This window comes from Panthera onca, chromosome C1, assembly GCF_046562875.1.
Source record: "Panthera onca isolate mPanOnc1 chromosome C1, mPanOnc1 haplotype 2, whole genome shotgun sequence".
In the NCBI taxonomy this organism is placed as follows: Eukaryota; Metazoa; Chordata; class Mammalia; order Carnivora; family Felidae; genus Panthera; species Panthera onca.
The window spans coordinates 39,742,993-39,765,776 of NC_138346.1; the positions used below are offsets into that span (position 1 = coordinate 39,742,993).

The 22,784-nt window shown below is 39.0% G+C and overlaps 1 protein-coding gene across 2 annotated transcripts in view; it reads left to right on the forward strand.

Annotated features, from left to right (window-relative positions):
• DNAH7 (dynein axonemal heavy chain 7) overlaps window positions 1-22,784 on the forward strand; it is a 264,880-nt gene that overhangs the window by 226,254 nt on the left and 15,842 nt on the right. For both annotated transcript variants that reach the window (XM_078451065.2, XM_078451063.2), the window contains exons 57-60: window positions 926-1,126; window positions 5,257-5,418; window positions 18,548-18,733; window positions 20,193-20,330. In XM_078451065.2, the coding sequence (XP_078307191.2) occupies window positions 926-1,126; window positions 5,257-5,418; window positions 18,548-18,733; window positions 20,193-20,330 (687 nt within the window). The remainder of the gene's footprint in view (window positions 1-925; window positions 1,127-5,256; window positions 5,419-18,547; window positions 18,734-20,192; window positions 20,331-22,784) is intronic.

Consider the following 22,784-nt stretch of genomic DNA (forward strand, 5'->3'; position numbering starts at 1 on the left):
TGTCATATATACCCATTAGAATCACATAAGAGAGAAGAGCTGTCCCTGATGGCTGGCAAACCTAGCCCAAAGTCCCATGAGTCACGTTGCTGAAGTCACTGGGCATAGGGCAGCTGGTACGAGGGAAAAACGTTGCCCTTTCTCTCCACTGTTGTTGCTAAATAACAGAGGCATCTTTGCATCCTTCCTAATTCACCCTCACCCGTTGACCACATGAGTGCTCAAAAAATGTTTTATTGATAAAGAATTGCAGCTTAAGATACTACTGATATGGACAATCGAAGGAGGTAGCAATAGAGAGCAGGACTGAACAGGAAGGGGGGAACGGCCCATGGTAATCATTCCTAGCCTATACAGCCTTTAAGACAGTGCTAAGTGAGTGTTCTCTTATCCTCCCTTGCACCAACTTGAATATCCCTTTAAGAAAATATAGCTAATAGTGATATTTAATACTTCACCTTTCAAAATGCTCTTTTTTTCTTTTCATCTCACTTGGTTTAATATTGACTGATGTTGCTCATTCTCACAACCTGGCTACGGCAAGAAGAATGGATTATTCTTAATCAGGCTCTTGGGCAGAGAATTATATCTATAAATATTTCAGCACATCAGTTAAGATATGAGATTTTGGGGGGTATGTCTTAGTCTCTATTGCAACCAACTCTAAATTCTATAATACCTCTGAGAACTTTATAGTCCTGTGATTTAAATTTTCAAGAAGGACGGCAACAGTCCGGGCCTTCTCAACGAAGTGTGTTGTTTCAGGGGCAGAATCAGATTTTAAGACCTTTGCCTTGAATTGCAGCAGTAGGCTCTATTTGTAAAGATGCTTCCTCCCACCTCCAGGCCATCCCATGCACATATGATGTGGAGAGTTTCCTTGGATTTTAGACACCCATTTGTGTCTAATTTTCTTTTTTTGCAGGAGTTAAGCCCAGAATCGACGCATCCAGATTTCCGCATTTGGCTGACAAGTTACCCGTCACCAAACTTCCCCGTGTCCGTACTGCAGAATGGGGTGAAAATGACCAATGAGTCACCGAAAGGTTTACGGGCTAATATCATTCGATCATACCTCATGGACCCGATCTCTGACCCTGAGTTCTTTGGCAGCTGCAAAAAGCCTGTTAGTAATGGCTAAGTCTTGTTACCTCAGCCCTGTGAAGCATTTCAAGTGGCCCCTGGTGATCACGAATGTGTGTGGCTGAGTAAAACTACAAATTAAATAGGCCTCCTGCCCTGCAGTGCGGTTGGTTTTGATTACTGATTATTGACTGTGCTGAAGTCAATTGTATTAATATTTTATTTTAATTTTACCACCAGCTTCATTTCTGCTCAGCTGAGATCTTCTGGGGCGTCATTAATAATGTAGCTCTCTATTGAGAAAGTCAGCTGTAAGCCATTCCCAGTACAAATCTGCAAGGTTGGAGAATCTTGTTTCAGGATATTAACTGAGCCCTGTGCTATTTGGAGCGATATCTTTAAATTAAAACATAAAAATATTTCCTCCATATAACTATAATGAGGACCAAAATGATTTTACTCCTTGATGGATGGGACTCATAAGGGTCTCTTTCAGCGTCACCAGGCAAGCAGGGAAACCGCCCACTGCTTTCATGATTAGAATTCTGCGTGTGAATGTCTGTGACCTAAAATTGTTTCATAGCATTTTACCATAATTAAAAATGGAAGGGTTTTCTTTTTAAGAGGGGTTATGAACCTCGGTAAGTTTCTGCCATTAAAGAGCTCACACTTTTGGTATCGGAATATGTTTTAAGTACACATCAAAAGAAAACATTAAAAATAAGGAAACACTTTCGTTGAAGTCTTGGGTACTAAAATAAAGCAAGCATCTATGTTTAAAACTAAGTCACACCTTAGCCTAAGCTTCTAAGACCTGCTGTAGGAGTAGCTTTCACATTGATAAGGCCCAGAGGAGAGCAGGTTGCTTGCAGGTAGGTGGTAAGGGTATGTCTGCATGGGATAGGCTGGACAGAAGCCCTTTGGCAAAATCTTACTCCCTTTCTTCTAGATCCAAAGATCTCTCCAGTGGAAGTCACACATATTGGAAGTCTAGGCGTTTATGAAGCACAATCCAAACCAAAAGCCAAATCTCCTCAAGTGCCAAAAGAGCACATCATAATTTTTGCTTTAACTTTTTATTTGGAAATAATTTTAAACTTACAGAAAAGTGGCAAGTATAAAAATAGTACAGAGAACACCCCTGTGCCCTGAACCCACATTCACCTCCCTGTTAATATAGCTTTTGTGTGTAAGTTAGACATATCACAACCCTTTACTCCTAAATAAACACTTTGATGTATATTTCTTAAGAATAGAGAGATTATCTTACCCTAGTACCATTATTAGTTTAATGGATTTAGCAAGGATACACTATTTTATCTAGTTTACTGTTTATGTTCCAAATTTGTCTGTTGATTCAGTCGTGTCCCTTAGAGCATCTTCCCTGTTCACTACAGATTGGTCTAGGGTTAGAATTGCATTTAGTCGCCACGTCTCTTTGCCTCCTTTTATCTTGAACATTGCCCTAGCCTTTGCCTTGGATGACATTGACATTTCTGAAGAATTTGTCTCCTCTTGTCTTTTTAATGGAACATTTCTCATTGGGGGCTGATATTTACTCATTATTAGATTCAAGTTATGCATTTTTAGCCAAAACACCACATTAGTGAAATTGTGTCCTCAGAGTATCACACTAGGAGGTGCACGATATCATTTATCCCTCACTGTTGGTATAAATTTTGATCTCCCAGACAGAGTGTTGTCTGATTTCTTCAACGTGTAATTACTGCCTTACCCCTTGGAACTAATCGTCAGGCAGGGAGACATTTCACGGCCATGCCAATATCCTGTTCTTCAGCAACATCCACCCCAGCCCAGATTTAGTAGCCACTGATGTATCTTGCCTGATCAAGTTATTTCCCGTGATAATTCCAACTCCAGCACTCCCGCCGTATTTGACCCCTGCCACTCTAGAGTCCACAACAGCTTTCCCATCTCTCCCTTTACTTATGTGTTTTTGGGATGGACTTGGGAATTCCTTGGGGTTTTTTTCCCCCCAGTGGTTTACAATGCATTACTATCCTTAAGTCTTTTGCTCAAATTGTCCCAGATTTGGTCAGTGGGAGCACCTGCAAGCTGGCTCCTCTGTACTTCGTTCTAGGTCCCATCATTTATTATTATTATTATTATTATTATTATTGCTGTTGTTATTATTATTACTTAGCTCTCTTACTTTCTGGCACCAGATGCTACAAGCTCATCCATTGTTCAACCCTGGAACCAGCCATTTTTCTGTGGAGTCCTGGTTCTAGAGACCTAGATCTGGGTGCTACTGCCTTGTTTTGGTTCTTGGTCCTTTCAGGGGAGAAAACTTAGAAATATGCATGTACTCTCACACTCACATGCATACACATATAGACGAGTATATGTGTGCATCCAGATAAGTACATGTACACATACATACTCATTCACATATTCTAGAGGTAATGAGTTTGTAATGTATAGCCAACTTCAGTCCATCCACCCAGGGTTCCTGCTTACTTTTCCTCATTCCATACGCGCATGCCACTGCCTCTGTGCTGAGCGCCTGGCTCCCACATCATCACACTTGCCAACTTGTTCTGTTCTGTAATGGATCTAAAGTAGTTCCCGAATGCAGACAGCATGTGTCACTTTGCCTTTTCCCACCTCTCTGATTAAACTGATGCTACTTGGGTTTTGTCTCCACTCCCCCTTTGAGTTTATTCCACAGGGGAAACTTCCACCTGCCCTTGGACAAAACTTTGGGCAGCATCACGATTTTTCTGGTTACTGTCAGGTAATGAAATGACCTACAGTCATTTTAACTTGTAAATCCAGCCTGGATTCCAGAATCAGAAAGTGCAATGTAATATGTCAATCAGTACTTCGCTTTTATTTAAAATAGAGGCTTCAACTCTCCAGAAACTTACCTAGGACCTGTAGTCAGTCGGCTTCATGCCACTGGGAGAAGGATGGAGTTGGCATCTTTCTTTTTGTAATGATGGCTGCTGAGCCTGACCACTCAGTTTGGAGCGTGTACAACCGCAAGGCAGGGCAGAGTGGAACTTCTGGTCCTGGGCTGCTTTTGCTTGGAGCTCTCTGGGCTTGGCAGGGGTTTAAATCTCAAGTTTTCTCTTGTGAGTCTTTTCATGGGTTCTCCTTGGACTCCCCTTCTGGACTCCTCTGACTGTGACTCCATGCATCAGCTGACTGCTCATGCCCCCCTCAGCTGTTGGGTCTCGCCATTCACTTCGTACAGGCTCTTACTGTCGGGATTTCCTCACCCTGTAACATAAGTCATCTTGACCAAGAAATGCTTCAAGTGGCCCCCGGCTGACATTCTTAATCCAGCGCCCCATCTGCTCGTTGGGATCCAGGCTGGGTTGGCCCACTGTTGGAAGCAGGGCTCCGATTTCCCTCTCCTGATCCACTACCCTTTGGCCATAGACTGTTCTACTCTTTCTGTCATAAGTTGTGCACTTTTCCACGCTACCACCACTGCAAGGAACATGCATCAGCTCTCTGAGCAGCCCCATTAATTCCTTCTCACTAGCTTGGACTAAGAAGATACATCCCATGCTCCTTTCTCCCTCTGGGATGGGGGCAAGAGGGCTCCCAGCACAGCAGCTGCTCTTTCCAAGGAAATCTTTACCAATTCTCTCTCAAGCTCTATTTTGACCATTTTGTAACAGTCTTGTGGAGGGTGCATCATACTTTCTGATTTCTGATTCAAGGCTGGCTTTGCCATTGAAAGTAACTGTAAGCCTTCTTCTTGCCTCAGAGTAACTAGAAAAGTCATGAAGCTGTCCAAAGTTTCAATCTGGAAGTCCTTCTTGTAGAGCTGCTTACTCGGTTTGAACTGTCTTCTTTGAAATATCCATGGTGGTCTGGGATCACCCATTTAGAATTAATTTTTCTTACCTCATGATGTTTCAATTGGAACCTCCAGAATCCTATACGGTTACATTAAACAGACAAGCTTACTATACTCCCTAAAACCTGGTGCTCATAGCTGTGTCTGTCAACTGGACATGTGTACAAATGAGCATATTTTTGCCTAAATAGCCTATGGTAGTTAATTCTGTTTTAGTATACTTTGGGGTGGATATACTTATAAACAAAAAGAATTAATTAATTTCATTTTAAAATATGGTAGGTATAATGTAACGTTGCGGGGGGGACGTCATGTGGCACCGTTTCTTCTCGTTACAGGAAGAATTCAAGAAATTACTTTATGGCCTCTGCTTCTTTCATGCTTTGGTCCAAGAGAGACGGAAATTTGGACCCCTGGGGTGGAATATTCCTTATGAGTTCAATGAGACTGACCTAAGAATAAGTGTACAGCAACTCCACATGTTCCTGAACCAGTATGAGGTATCGTAAAAAGCACAGCAAGGATGTCACCTATTTTGCCCTCTATCGTGTTGTAAGTGTTTGTAATAGTAAGCGGGAAATTCTGATTAATTCACACCCTTATAAAATAAATAGCAGAATACTTCCCAACCGCTTATTAGGTAGTACTTTGTTATGACAGGCTATCATCACGCTAGAGTAGGTAGTTAGGACACTTGGTACGCCCAGTAGGAACCTATATTTTATCATTTATTTTTGACATGTACACACCTGTAGGAATCTGCGAAGTGATTGTGTTATATTGAAAAGGATCTGAGAAGAACATACATCAACCAGGCTCCAAAATGAAAATACAGATGAATTTCCTTCTGTTCTGGAGCGTGGCTTTATTTTTAGGGAAATTTTACTGTGCTATTGTAGAATTTGAGCCATTTGTCAGGAGGAAACAAATTCTTTCGGTCATTGATGTTTACCTGAGGTATGTAGATTTTGAGAGGAAGCCAAATGGCTTCATATCATATCAACCACATTTCAGCCCCTACAGTTCTCTCTCTTTCTGTCTGTCTGCCTCTCTCTCTCTCTCTCTCTCTCTTTCACACACACACACACACACACACTACCCATATTATCTTTTTGCTACTTGACTATCAGTTGGCTTTTTAACATGTTTGCAACTCTGAAGCACTGCTTGTTAAACCAATCCAAGTGTCCTGCAAGATATGACGTTTTTTGAGGCAAATTCCTCCAAGTTTAGTTAGAAGTTTGTTCTAAATTAGTTGGAAAATTTTAGATCAATCAATCTCAAAGTATACAAAAAACTGACTTTGTGAAACTTTTAGTAACTTGGGATTATTTTTTTTTTAAACCTATAAACAGGAAGGTATTGAATTCTGACTCTACAAAAGCAAAGAAAAAACAGATATCAAGAGCTCACATGACATATCTAAACTTAGGTGAAGGATCTTTGATCTGTGTTATATTGGACAGATTCCTATTCTGTACTCAAATAAAATGAGTGAGAGGCCTTTGACTTTGCAGCAATTTAAAATTGGGAAAGCACTTAAAAAGAAGCATGAATTTGATGAATTTCTGTCTCGTAGGAATATTTATATATAAAAAAGATACTAAGAATGGAGACCAAAATACAGTGATACAGTGCCTGCAGAAGTATTTGACCTAAGATAATTATACTTTTCAAGACAAAAAATAAGAAGGAGGGGGCTCTCTCTAGTTCATTTAGCAATTTGTTCAAGCATCTGTAGCAATTTGTTCAAGCACCTGTAGAGTATATCCTAACTTAAAATATGATAGTCGGTAGTGAAGAGTCAGTTAAAAATGGCAGCAATTTAAAATTTAGTAACCATTAAGTGAAGCTCTGTAGAATATTATAGAGATTAAAAGCAGTGAGACCATATTGAAAATTACATTCTTTGGGAAACTATCAGAGATGTTATCTGAAACAGATGTATCTAAGAAGTTAAAGTGTGTGAATATATAGCAAGAAAAGTATGTTCTGCATATACTCTCAGGATAATCATAATTATTTTTTGCTTCCATTTCCTAATTATTTTCAGAAATAATCTTACTTTGAAAACAATGTTTGAGTAGAACTACTCAGGGGCCTACCGATACACTAAACTAGATTTTCCAATATACCATTTTTAAATTATATAATACTAATTCTCTAATGCCCATGATCACTCTCAAAGTGTTCCAGTTTGGACAGTAGTATATTTGGTCATCTTAACTGTTTAAAGACGGAGACATAAACAAGGAGGTAAGCAACTCGGCTGGATGTGATTAGGTTCCTACAGAGGAAGAGGTACCCAGGACTGAGTGCATAGAGGTTTTCGGGGTGAAGGAACCATAAAAGATTCTAAAAAGGGTCAAATAAGTGAAAAGGTTTGGTTAATGATAAGGGATCTGGAGCATACTTATATGAAATGCTAACTGATTTGGGAGTTATTCTGTTATTATTGGTGTGCTTTTAGAAGAATATTTGCATTTTAGAAAATCACTTACCTGGAGCTACCAGAAACTGGAAAAGGCAGAGAAGGATCCTCTTAGAAGCTTTGAAGGAGCATGGCTTTGCCAACACCTTGATTTCAAACTTCTAGCCTCCAGAACTATCAGACAATAAATTTCTCTTATTTTAAGCCAACTGTCAGCAGCCCCAGGAAACTAATGCAGGAGACCATCATGATGACCCAGGCAAGAAACGATAAGAATTTAAATTAAAGCATTTGAGCTGGGATGAGGAACATTGTAGAGATACAATAGATATGTAGGAAAAAGGGTTGAAATGACTTAGATATTAAATGGCAAAGGGAGAAGAAGTCTTGATTGATGTTAATTTTCTGGTCTGGAGAGGTGGAGGTACCTTTCATTAATCCAGACAGGGAGTAGTCCCAGGAAGTTAATAGGTATACAGCAGGTGGATTAGTGGAATGGGGATGGTGAAAGGGGTAATTAATTCATTCTCTTAAATTTTATACATCCTGGAAGTATATCTACTAAGCTCTTGGCATACAGATATAAACCCCAAGAGAAGAAAGTGAACAAAATCCAGAAATTTATGAATTGGTAAAGTGTTAAGAGAAACCTGAGAATACCTGAGATTTCAAAGAGAGGTCTTATAACCTAAGAAGAGAACTAAGGACTGTTGGTGAGCACCCAAAATCAATGGTTGGAGAGAAAACAGATCAAGGTGTAGGGAAAACTTTGGAAAAGCAACAGAATAGGGAATGATTATCTTACAGAATACTACTGTTCCCCTTCCCCATTTTCTTTTCTCTGGCTGCATCAAAATAATAGAACCACCTCCCACCCAAACTCAAGCTAGAAATCTGGGAGTCATTGGCACTCAGTTATTCCTTATCCCTCCTTAAGCACGCCCTACCTCCCTCCACTCCCCTCCTTCCTGCTCTACCCCATGCCCTAAAAACAGACCCCTCTTATCCATGGTTTGCGTTCCTCAGTTTTAGTCACCTGCGGTCTAGTGCGGTCTGGAAGCAGATGATCCTCTTCCGACATATTATCAGCAGGTCAGTAGTAGCCTAATGCTATGTCACAATGCCTACATCATTCATCCTACTTTGTTTTGTCACGTAAGCATTTTACCATCTCACATCATTACAAGAGGAAGGGTGAATACAGTGCTATATTTTGAAAGAGACCACATTCACTTGACTTTTATTATAGTATATTGTTCTAATTGTTCTATTTCATTATTAGTTATTATGAGTTATTGTTGTTAGTCTCTTACTGTGCCTAATTTATAAATTAGACTTTGTCATCGGTATGTATATATAGGACAAAACAGCTCTCTGTGGTTTCAAGCATCCATTGGGTACCTGGCAACACCTCTTCCAAGGATAAGGTGGGGCGGGGGGGCTGCTATACTGCATGCCCACAGTCTACTTGCTTTTCTGTCTGCGTGATGTGCTCGTTCACATCTCTGAGCCCTGGCATATATTTTCCTTTGCTCTGAGTGCGCTTTCCTATGCCCAATCTTTGTCTACTTTTGGGAGTGTTTCTTGAATAACCATCTCAGACTCAGGAGCCAAGTGTGCCTCCCTGTTGGCACATTTCTACATGCCATTTTGGCTGAGGGTCACTTTGTCCAGCATTGTGTCGAGAATCCTTATCATTGTAGGTGAGCACATATAAAAGCAGGAGATGATTCCATATTTTTTTTGGCCCTTCATGATCTGTTATCCTTTCCCTGACATACTCTAGCCGAATAGCCAGAAACATGGGTACCCACCGCCATTTTGCTCTGGTAGCCTTGAGAGAGCTGGTGATACATGTAGGACACTGGGAACTACAAAATTTTGCTCAGAAGGGGAACACGTTTTGTCAGATTGTAAGCCACTAGACTGTATGGTGACTTTGATTTGTTTACCCTTTTTTCCTTAGTGCCTAAATATGTATATGTGGTATATGGCTCAGTGTCTGTTTTATAAATGAACCATGATGAGTGGAAAGATCTTTAAGCTCTCAGTAAGAATGGCAACACTACTACCATTAGAAATTTAGCATCGTAATTGTAGCATTTAAAATGAATAGGCCGGGGCGCTTGGGTGGCTCAGTCAATTAGGCGCCCAACTTGGTTTCAGCTCAGGTCATGATCTCATAGTTTTGTGAGTTCAAGCCTCACATTGGACTCTGTGCTGGTAGTACTGAGACTCCTTGATATTGTCTCTTTCTCCCTCTCCCTCTGCCCCTCTCCAACTCATGCTGTCTCTCTCTCAGAAATAAATAAGCTTTTAAAATTTTTTTAAAATGAATAGGAAATGGGAGAAGTATTCAATAATTTATGATAGAATAATTGATTATTTGCTACTTGGAAAAAAGTTAGATTATTTATACTGTGTAATTCTTGTTGGATTAAAGACAGGAAACAAAAATTAAACTGTAAAAGTTACATGTAATCTACTTAGCAGATGGACAACTACTTTGTTTTTCTTGATTTGGTAGGGGTGTGTGTGTGTGTGTGTGTGTGTGTGTGTGTGTGTGTGTGTGTAAGGCCCACCCTCTCTCTCTCACCCTACTCTTACTGCAAAGCAACTAATTTTCCAGCTTAGGACATATCTGCACAGAAGTTTTCCTATACACGTATAGATACATGTATACATAAGCACAACATATACACAAGCTTTTTTTCTCAAAAACATAATTATATTTGCATACTCACTTTCAGCTTGCTTTTTTCATTCTGAAAATATTGTGGACAACTTCCAAAGTAGAGATGTTTGGTTTGTTTTTTTTTTAAGTTTATTTTATTTATTTTGAGAGAGAGCACACAAGTCGGGAGGAGCAGAGAGAGAGAGAGAGAGGGAGGGAGAGAATCCCAATCAGGCTCCACACTGTCAGTGCAAAGTCTGATGTGGGGCTCAAATTCACAAACTGCTCGATCATGACCTGTGCCATAGTCAGCCCTTAACCAACTGAGCCACCCAGGTGCCCCAATAGAGATCTTTGTTTAATGGCTGCTTACGTAGCATTTGTCTTTGTTGACTACTAGAATTTTATTTCCTTTTTATTTTTTGCTAATAAGCAATGCTAAAATGGACGACTTTGTGTTCACCTTTGCATACAAGTTGCTGACTTTAGGGTTTGTTTCCATGTACACTGTCTCCCCATTCATGATCTCAACCCTCATAACAATAGGCCCAGAAGCAACTGCCATCATTTCTGCAACCCCAACCAGGGTGCTCAGGCACCTGGGAAAATGCACACCCCAATGTGATTGGCCCTGGTTGTGATCAAGCTGCTGAGAGAAACATCTTCCCCATTAGCTGGCAGGCATGTTGACAGGTTTTAACCCTTTTGACATAAACCAAACTCTTCCCTTCTAGACTTCATCTTATGTCTGCATCAGGAAGCCCTCCCAGGGGCCAGGTGGTTCACCTTTGGTCTACCTCATTCACTACCTATTTACTTTGTCAATGAGTTTTCTTGCTACGTTTCATTTTTATGAGGTGGGGACCTGTCAACAAGGTAAGTCCAAGTAGTCTCATCAAACTCCCCTCACAATAAGGACAAAAACATGCTGGACTTCTCCTTCCTGGTTCTGTTTATTTCTCTACAAGGTCTTGGTCACTGAAACCTGTTCTCCTGAATTCTCTGCCTTCTGTTCCACTTCTAAAAAATAACAAGTCTCATAATTTCCAACCTCTAATTTGATAAATTTCCCCTCTCTAACCCCTACTAGCTACTCTTCCTTAGTGCTGTTATTTCTATTGAAGAGATGCCTCAAAGTGGGATCCCAGGAATGTGGAATAGATACTCTAACTTTTAACAGATAATGGCAAGAAGGGCCTGAAAGAACAAAGAGGATGAAATAATCTCAAAGTAAAAGATTGCTATCTTCTAAAACCTTGCTTATCAACAATAGCCAAACCAGGAAGAGAGCCCAAATGTCCATTGACTGATGAATGGAGAAGATGTTGATCTTGAAGGGGCAGGAGCCAAGATGGTGGAGCAGCGTGGAAGTTCTCTGCTTCCCTCATCCCTAAAATGCATCTAGGTCATCAACAAACCATTTTGCACACCTAGAAAATTGATCTAAGGATTAATGCAACAACCTGTGTAACTTGAGCCACAGAACTCAGCAGGTACACAGTGTGGAGAGGTGAACTGGGGTAGAGAGAAGCTGTAGAGGGTAGGGGGCTGATTTTGTTTGCAGAGAGAGGTCAGAGACAGGGGTGAGAGTACAAGAACAGCACTCCCCCTAAAAGCAGCTAGAGAGAGAGAAAGAGTGGAAACACGCACAAGGGTCTGAATGAGAAAGGGAGAGAGGGGTGGGTTTCAATAGTATTAGGACTCTATAAACAGGGGAGTGCAACGTCATAAATTCTGCAGCTCGATACCTGGCGGTGCTCTGATGGGAAGGGTGATTCCCCAGGAGCAGTGAGGTGAGGTCCAAGGGGTCCTCAGGCCACCCAGAGAGAGGTGGTTCCCCTACCAGGAGGACATTTGGTAGAGGCCATTCAGCATCCCCACGGGAAAAGGTCCCAGGTGGACCCTGAAGAACAGCAATGTTTGCTGGTGTTAGACAAGGTCACTAGGATGTGATGAAGCCTGGTACCTGTTATGTGTTGGGATTTACCATAGTCCCTGAACTGCTGCTGCTACACAATCACATGAAATTTCTCTGGGACAGGCTGGCACCTGGACACAGTCTCTGGGTCTCTGCAGCAGCACGGTCTCATGAGCATTCCCAGGGGCAAGCCAGCACCCAGCCATTGCTCGGCAAGACCCTCTGCCAGAGGGTTGGAGCAGGCCCACGCTGCAGGACCCTCAGAAGTGAGGGGTTTGGAAACACAACCCTGTCAAGATAAAATTTGGGAGAGGTGCCACCTGGCAAGCTGACGGGTTGGTCACAGACAGTACAGAAGCGGGGAGTGGACAGAAGCGAAGACAAAGGAGGGGTGCCTGATGGCTGGTCGGTAAGAGCATAGACTTCTGATGCTGGACACTGGGAAGCTGGGTGACCCCATTTGCACCTCTCCTGCACCTGCAGATACACTGATCTGCCCCGGTAAGCTAAGCAGCACCACCTGGTGGAGAACAGAGTTGTTACACCAAGCCCCATCCACCTGCGCCAACCAAGCCCTAGAGGACCACCACAAGTCTCTCCCCCTGCTTAGTATATGGACTATAAAGTGCTTAATAATTCGACTTCTACGGGAAACTGGATGTAATTTCATTCAGATTTCATTCTGTTCGCTGGTTCAACATTTTTTTTCTCTTTTTCTTGGATACAGAAAAATTATTTTTGTTTTCTCTTTTTAGATATATATTTTTAATTTTTTACTATATTTTTTAATTTTTTGGTAATTTTTTTAGTCTATTTTACTTTCTTCATTTTATTTTATTCTATTGTATACATTTTTAAAATTTTTAAATGTTTTCTTGTTTTTTTCTTTTTCTTTATTTTTTTTTTCTTTTCTTTCCCTTTTTTCTCTATTCTATCAAGCTTGTTTCAACAACCAGGCCAAAACACACTTAAGATCTAGCTTTCATTATTCGATTTTTTGTGTTGTTTCTAATTTTTAATTTTATTATTTCTTTGCCTCCAAAATGAAAAAAAGAAGCAATTCACCCCCCAAAAAAAGAACAGGAAGAAATGACAGCCAGGGACTTAATAATCACAAACATAAAGAAACTCATTGACAATAATACCATAATAGTAGGGTACTTTGACACCCCACTTACAGTAGTGGACAGATCATGTAAACAAAAAATAAACAAGGAAACAATGGCTTTGAATGGCACCCTGGACCAAATGGACTTAACAGATATATTCAGAACATTTCATCCTAAAGCAATGGAATACATTCTTCTCAAGTGCACATGGAGCATTCTCCAGAATAGATCACATACTGGGACACAAATCAGCCTCCACAAGTACAAAAGGATTGAGATCATACCGTGCATAGTTTCAGACCACAACACTATGAAACTCGAAATCAACCAAAAGAAAAAATTTGGAAAGACAGCGAATACTTGGAGATTAAAGAAAATCCTACTAAAGAATGAGTGGGTTAACTAAGAAGTTAAAGAGGAAATTAAAAAGTACATGGAAACCGATGAAGATGATAACACCACAGCCCAAAACCTCAGGGATGCAGCCAAAAGCAGTCATAAGAGGGAAGTATATAGCAATCCAGACCTTCCTAAAAAAGGAAGAAAGGTCTCAGATACACAACTTAACTTTATACCTTAAAGAGCTGGAAAAAGAACAGCAAATAAAACCCAAAATAAGCAGAAGACAGGAAATAATAAAGATTACAGCAGAAATCAATGCTATAGAAACCAAAAAAACAAAATAAAAAAACAAAACAGTAGAACAGATCAATGAAACCAGGGGCTAGTTCTTTGAAAGAATTAACAAAATTGATGAACCCCTGGTTAGTTTGATCAAAAAGAAAAAGGAGAAAGGACCCAAATAAATAAAATCAAGAATGAAAGAGGAAAGATCACAACCAACACTGCAGAAATACAAATGATAATAAGAGATGTTATGAACAATTACATGCCAATAAATTGGGCAATCTGGAAGAAATGGAAAAATTCCTAGAAACAAACTACCAAAACTCAAACAGGAAGAAACAGAAAATTTGAACAGACACATAACCAGTAAAGAAATTGAATTAGTAATCAAAAATCTACCCCCCCCCAAAAAAAAGAGTCTAAGGCTGGATGGCTTTCCAGGGAATTCTACCAAACATTTAAAGAAGAGTTAACACCTATCCTTATGAAGCTGTGACAAAAGATAGCAATGGAAGGAAAACTTCCAAACTCATTCTACAAGGCAAGGCCAGCATTACCTTGATTCCAAAACCAGAGACCCCAATAGAAAAGAGAACTACAGACCAATTTCCCTGATTAACATGGATGCAAAAATTCTCAACAAGATAACTAGCAAACCATATCCAACAATACATTAAAAGAATTACTCACCACAATCTAGTGTGATGTATACCTGGGGTTCAGGGCTGGTTCAATATCTGCAAATCAATCCAACTGACACATCACATTAATAAAAGAAAGGACAAGAACCACATGACCCTCTCAATAGATGCAGAGAAAGCATTTGACAAAATGCAGCATCGTTTATTGATAAAATCCCTCAAGAAAGTAGGGATAGAAATATCATACCTCAAGATCATAAAAGCCATGTATGAAAGACCCACCATTAATATCATCCTCAATAGGGAAAAACTGAGAGCTTTTCCCCCTAAGGTCAGGAACATTACAGGGATTTCCACTCTCACCATTGTTATTCAACATAGTATTGGAAGTCCCAGCCTCAGCAATCAGACAGCACAAAGAAATGAAAGGCATCCAAATCGGCAAGGAAGATGTTAAACCTTCACTCTTTAGAGACGATATAATACTCTACACGGAAAACTCAAAAGATTCTACCAAAAAACTAGAACTGATCCATGAATTCAGCAAAGTCACAGGATATGAAATCTATGCACAGAAATTGGTTGCATTCCTATACACCTATAATGAAGCAGCAGAAAGAGAAATCAAGGAATCGATCCCATTTATGATTGCACCAAAAACCATAAAATACCTAGGAATAAACCTAACCAAATAGGTGAAAAATCTATACACTGAAAAGAATAGAAAGCTTATGAAAGAAATTGAAGAAGACACACAAAAAAAGGAAAAAGATTCCATGCTCCTGGATAGGAAGAACAAATATTGTTAAAATGCCGATACTACCCAAAGCAATCTACATATTCAATGCAATCCCTATCAAAATAACACCAGCATTCTTCACAAAGCTGGAACAAATAATCCTAAAATTTGTATGGAACCAGAAAAGACCCCGAATACCCAAAACAATCCTGAATTTGAAGATTTGGGGATATGTTACAAAGCTGTAATCATCAAGAAAGTATGGCACAAAAACAGACACTTAGATCAATGGAACAGAATAGAGAACCCAGAAATGGCCCACAAACATATGGCCAACTAGTCTTTGACAAAGCAGGAAAGAATAGCCAATGGAATAAAGACAGTCTCTTCAACGAAGGTATTGGGAAAATTGAACAATAACATGCAGAAGGTTGAACCTGGACCACTTTCGTACACCATACACAAAAACAGAATGGATGAAAGACCTAAACATAAGACAGGAAGCCATCAAAATCCTCGAAGAGAAAACAGGCAAATACCTCTTTGACCTCAGCCGCAGCAACTTCTTACTCAACACGTCTCTGGAGGCAAGGGAAACAAAAGCAAAAATGAACTATTGGGACCTCATCAAGATGAAAAGCTGCACAGTGAAGGATACAATCAGCAAAACTAAAAGGCAACCAACAGAATGGGAGAAGATATTTGCAAATGTCATATCAGATAAAGGGTTAGTATCCAAAATCTATAAAGAACTTATCAAACTCAACACCCAAAAAACAAATAACCCAGTGAAGAAACGGGCAAAAGACATGAATAGATACTTTTCCAAAGAAGACATCCAGATGGCCAACCGACACATGAAAAAATGCTCAACATCACTCATCATCAGGGAAATACAAATCAAATCCACAATGAGATACTACCTCACACCAGTCAAAATGGCTAAAATCGATAACCCAGGAAACAACAGATGTTGGTGAGGATGCAGAGACAGAGGAACACTTTCACACTGCTGGTGGGAATCCAAATTGGTGCAGCCACCCTGGAAAACACTGGAGATGAATCACTGGAATCTGCTTTTCAAATCATTGTACTATATACTAACTAACTTGGATGTAAATTTTTAAAACATTTAAAAAAATTTTTTTAAAAAGTCTGTATATGCAATGGAATATTACTCAGCCTTCAAAAAGAATGACATTTTGCCATTTCCAATGATGTGGATAGAAATAGAGTGTATTACACTAAGCAAAATATGTCAGAGAAGGACAAATGCCATGTGATTTCACTCATGTGGAATTTAAGAAACAAAACACATGAACATATGGAAAGGGGGTGCAAAAAGAAGAGAGGGAAAGAAACCATAAGAGACTCTTAGTGATAGAGAACAAACAGGGTTGCTGTTCCTCAGGGTTGCTGAGGGGAGATCGGTGAGAGATAGGCTAGATGGGTGATGGGTACTAAGAAGGGTACTTGTGATGAGCACTGGGCGTTGTATGTAAGTGATGAATCACTGAATTCTACTCCAGAAACGAATACTGCACTGTTTGTTAACCAACCAGAATTTAAATTGAATAAGCAAAAAAACACATTGCTATATCAAAAATACCATAAACAATTAAACATCTTAAAAATAAAAAGAAAAGAAAATTGAAGAGATAGCTAAAATTTATCTGACCAAGTGTTTTAGTATCTGTGTAAAGACGTTATAATAACAATAATAATAATAATAAATAGAATCATTCAAATGAGGAAAACACAAAGAAGAACAGAGTAGGGGGACACCTGGGTGGCTCAGTCAGTTGAGCATCCAACTTTTGATTTTGGCTCAGGTCATGATCCCACGGGTTCATAAGATTATCTCTCTCCCTCTCTCTTTGCCCCTCCCTATCTCAAAATAAATACAAATGCTGAATAAATATTTTTAAAGTGTAAATGTCAAAAATATAACCTAATGTATGTAATGTCCAGCGTGGTAACTATAGTTAATAATACTGTATTGCATATTTGAAAGCGGCTGAGAATAGATCTTAAGAGTTCTTATAAAAAAATGTAATCATGTGTAATGACATGTTAAATACACATTGTGGTGATCATTTCACAATATATACAAATACCAAATCATTATACACTTCAAATTAATATGATGTTTGTGTCAATTATATCACAGTAAAAAGTAAAATGCACTTAAAAATGGGCTGGCTCAGTTGGTAGAGCATGAGACTCTTGTTGTGGGGTTGTAAGTTCAAGCCCCTTGTTGGGTGTAGAGATTATTTTGAAATAAAAATATGTATATTTTAAAAATAACCTAAAAACAATGTTATTGTCTAATGTCAACTTTTTCTTCTAAATGATAATGCTCAGTTTTGTTGAGAGCAGTGAGAAATAGAATTCTCTATACTGCTGGTGGATGTGTAAGTATTTATGCTGAGGAGAAAAGAAATTGCTAGATGAACAATCAGTACTTTTGCACTCATAAACATTTTTACATTCTTCACACCAGAGAATATTATGAAAAAACAAAGTAAAAGGAAAAAATATTTCCACAAATTTGTTTAAAAAGGACAACTTATAAAACAGCTTATACAAGTAAAGCTATTAAAAGTTTAACTGAAAAAAATGGGTAGAAGGCTAGTTCACAGAACAAGTGTTATTAAACAGGAAAAAATGATGAATTTCACTGGTATTCTAGAAATGCAAACTGACACAATATTAATTATCTTTGGGCAACCATTAGCAAAAATTTTTAAACTGATTCCCATGATTGCTGCAGCTGTTCAGAAAAGCAGTTTGGTGACATTAATCAATTGCTTTTTATCAGCTCCCTACCTTTGATATAGTAATTTCCTTTTCAAGAATCTAGATTTAAGAATCATTAAAAATTTTAAGAAAAGTATATTTAACGAAACAGAAAACAGAAAATTAGGAGTAACTGAAATGTTCCCTATAAAAGATAGTTATTAAAATATTTTAAGAGTACTTCACGAAATGGTAAAAAGTATCTCATAATAGGAGATGTGGTGGAAAATTATATGCAAAATTGTTTCTACAGTGATTCCAATTGGCAAAGTATGCAGGGATCTGAAAAAGTGGTGAAGGAAGTTAACACTGATCATCTCTGAATTATATTGGATTTGTTTTGAATGTCACTCAGCAATGCAAAATTTTCAAGGATGGAATTATGGTCTCCTTTTGTGTCTGGCATGTAGTAGGTGGTCCATTAGTGTTGGTTGAGTGAGTGAGTGCACAAGTTACTAGATGAATTCTGTTTTCGGCATTGACTGAATGAAAATGACAAGCCACACAAGGTGACAAAGACTCTGGAGGAAATTGCAACAATTAGCAGAGAAGTATATAAAGGGAGATTGTGTTTAATACAAATTTTTGTAAGCAGTTTCATTTAATAACATGTGCAAACAGGAACCACAGCTCTGCTTAACCTGCTGCTGAGAACTCTTAGCTGTTGAGTGACTTTAACTCTCGATTCTAGGAACTGCCTTATGACGCTCTGCGGTACATGACAGGGGAATGCAATTACGGAGGCAGGGTGACCGACGACTGGGACCGGCGCACGCTGCGTAGCATTCTAAACAAATTCTTTAGCACAGAATTAGTTCAAAATCCAGACTATAAATTCGACTCAAGTGGCATCTATTTCGTCCCTCCTTCTGGTGATGTGAGTACGACCTTCAAGAAAATTAAAAGCAGGGGCGCCTGGGTGGCTCAGTCGGTTGAACGGCCAACTTCGGCTCAGGTCATGATCTCATGGTTTGTGAGTTCGAGCCCCCCGTCTGGCTCTGTGCTGACAGCTCAGAGCCTGGAGCCTGTTCCGGATTCTGTCTTCCTTTCTCTCTGCCCCTCCCCTGCTCACACTCTGTCTCTGTCTCTCTCAAAAATCAATAGACATTCAAAAAATAAATAAAATAATATTAATAATAGTTAATATTTAGATCATGCTTAATTATTTACAATGCAGTATAGGTATTTATCTCACTAGAGCACCGAATTAACATCGCTATTCTTACTCTGTCCTTTGTACAGATAAGAAAGCAGGTTCACTAAAGTTGAAAGACTTGCTCAAGGCCACACAGGTAGAAAGGGGAAGAGAGTTATACAACCAGCTTCTGCAAGAGTCCATTTCCTTCTGCTCTTTTTTCCAGGCCTGCCTAGTGGAAGATGTGTATCACACAGTTTTAGACTAGAAGTGATAGATAGAAGTCCCTAGACTTCTAGGGACTGCCAGGACAATTGCATTGGTTCTCATTTTATTCCTAAAAGTCAAAATGATACATATTGAAAACTAAACATATGACCACATACAACAGAGGTACATACCATAACCCTAACATCCATTCGGATTAATGTTAGCTGAGAGCAGATGTCAATGGGGATGAAGAGAAAATCAGTCCCAGAGCTTAGGTCACTAAGTGAGTGGAGCAAGTCAACATGTGTGGGGCCATGAGTATCAAGATCTCCAGTGATGAGTTGTCAAGTGAGAAAAAGGCAAGATAAAGTCAGGTATATGTAACATGACCCGTTTCAAAAAACCATCAGTGACCAATCCCCCACCTGCATCCACCATATATGTATATGAATGTTTGTATGGTTATATGAGCATAAAGAAAGGTATGCAATTTTGACAGAAGTCCATGTAAATAAAACGTAAAACGTGTGTATGTACATAAAATGATACGTTAATGGCGACTTTGTCAGTATAATAAAAATTGGGGTAATTTTTACTTTTTGGATTACATGGATTTATCACAAGAGTAAACAGAAAAATCAGAATAAAGAGAAAGAAAATATTGCAATAAATTAAGAACAATCATCATCAAATGTGGTATAGAAAAATTTCTCCAGAAGGTTTTCTAAATGAGATGGCCAAGATATCCCTCTCTCCATTTTAAAATCCATTCCAATTGTACAGAACATTTTCTTTTTCTCCCTAAATGTGTCCTTTTTTTTTTTTTTTTTAACTTTGCCCCAGGTTGAAAGAAAATAAAAGCATTCGGTGTCCAGTTTCACAGGCTCATCCACTTAATAACTTGAGTATTGAAAATTATCTCTTTCACTGAGAAAGTTCTACAGAATAATTGATTTCTAGCCTCCTGACTCTTGGCTATTCATCTTTGCAGCACAAAAGCTACATCGAATACACAAAGACTCTGCCGCTGAACCCTGCACCAGAAATCTTTGGGATGAATGCCAATGCAGATATCACTAAAGATCAATCAGAAACTCAACTGCTATTTGATAACATTCTTCTCACACAGGTATGTGATCGGTACAGGAACTGGCTTCTGAGGCTGGAAAGGATGCTGGCCAAGCACATGTGCCATCTGTTAAAGTGAGAACCATTTTAAGGAAAAGAAAAAAAATCCCTGTGTACCTTAAATATGAACTTAAACAGCAAGTACATGAACATATGGCTTTTTTTTTTTTCATCCATGTTTGATTTGGAAAGAATCTTTGAGTACCATTCAGCTGCTAGGAGTTCCATTTTGCCTTTCTTGCATAAATCATGTCCAAGTGCATTATATCTTACGTCCCTTTTTAATTCCTTTAAAGTGGAAGAATATCAAAGATACTTGGGAAGCAGTTTGATGCTGGAATTCATCTAGAATTTTGCCCGTTTTCTGGTCTGTTATTAAATCAACAGCAGCTTTTAAAATGACTTATCTTTTTCAAATATTCCAGAACATTTAGCCTAGTTTACATAGAAACAGTTTCCTTTACATCAGTAGTTTATCAGATTACATAACATTTATTTATTTATTTATTTATTTATTTATTTATTTTTAAAGTTTATTTGTTTTGAGAGGGACATGTGGGAGCAAGGGAGGAGCAGAGAGACATGGAGAGAGAGAATCCCAAGGAGGCTCCACGCTTAGGCTCAGTCTCACCACCGTGACATCATGACCTGAGCCTACATCAAGAGTCCAATGCTTAACTGATGGAGCCACCGAGGCACCCCTACATACTATTTAAAGAATACAATTGTGGGACGCCTGGGTGGCTCAGTTAAGTGTCCAACTTCAGCTCAGGTTATGATCTCATGGTTCATGAGATCAAGCTCCACATCGGGCTCTCTGCTGTCAGTACAGAACCCGCTTCAGATCCTCTGTCCCCCTCTCTCTCTGCCCCTCCTCCGTGGGTGCACTCTCTCTCTCTCTCTCTCTCACTCTCTCTCAAAAATAAACAAACATAAAAAGGAATTATTTATATGCTACTTTAAGAAAAGAATGAAGAATGGAATTGCAGTAGTAAGTATAAAATGTATAAAAAGGTTGAGGAGGAAGATACAGTTGACGCGCCATAGACACACAACTCCATTTGTGAGATGTAAATGTAAGGGCATGTCAGAGAGTAATCTAAGGCAATAGAATTCAGCATGCCATGGGCACAAGTCCGTATATTTGAATGCAAAGTATTTAATCTTGCTCTTTTATTAAGAGATCTTCTCTTGTATTTTTTTGTCCTTCAGAAGAAGTGCTCAGTTGTTTGTTTTTGGTTTTTGAAAGCAAATGAGTCCAAACGACCAGAGTTCCCTTAGTGATTGAGTAAAATTTTAATAAGAATGTTTATTCGGTCAAGTGAATTATCCTACTAACTGAAATTCTAGCTGATCTTTTTTACTTTTATGGAATGTCAGAGTAATAATGGTAATAGTTCTCAGTGCTTCATGTATAACAGTGTAATACATACAGCAATCATGTGAAGTAAGGGCTAACTACTCCCACTTTACAGCTAGAAAACAGATACAGAATGATTAAGTAGCTTGCTTAAGGTCAGCCAGTACAATTTCAAGCCAGGAATCAAAGCCAAGCAGTCTGACTCCCACTAGTTTGGCTCCAGAATCTGTGTTCTGAATCACAGAGCTTTCTTCTTTCTAGCTTCTAAAGATGGGTAGGACCTAGAAGGGCAGATAATAAGAGATGCTGGGGAAAAAAAATAAACAAACAAACAAACTAGAAGATTAGCAGGATAAAATGGTGTGCTATCCTTGATGGAAAAGTCCATGGAACTCCTAGGTCTGATCTACTGTAAGATCACATTTTCTAACAAGCAAAAAGGACAGAGACTGTTTTTACGCCCATTTTTACATGTTAATAATACCAGTAAAAGTCAGTCACTGCCCGAGTACAAAAGTATATGTACAGACATGAATAAGTAGGTCTTTAGGAATATTAGACACACGTGATACACAGTAGTCTGAAAACAGGACATTTATTGTGTCTTTTGGCTTTATTTAAAGTTGATGGGGTGTGCCACATTACAGAATACATAAAACAGTGGGTTCGTTCCAACAGAGAATGACTCAGAACCAAACAAATAAGTTTAAATACACATGGGGTATCTTCTCAGTATGTAATTAAACAGCCTCTTTCAATACCCTCAGACTCAGATTGGCAAGTACAATTATAGTAATGGGTAGGCAAGTAGTCCAGTGATTCTACATCGGCTTACCACAATTCAGAGGCAAAGAGACCAGAACAGCAGAGTTTGGAGAGCAAGTTAACAATGACAAAACTTTTGCATTATGGATTTAAAATACCTTTAAAAATTAGAACGGCAAAAAACTTAGAACAAGAAATGTCAGAGTTGGGAATTGTTACTTTTGCAGAGTTCTTGTGCTTATGCCTAGGTTTCAGTAAAGAAACCAGGAAACACCAAATCTGAACATAGGACTGCACAAAATTTCCTAGGGCTGGAAAAATAGGAGATAT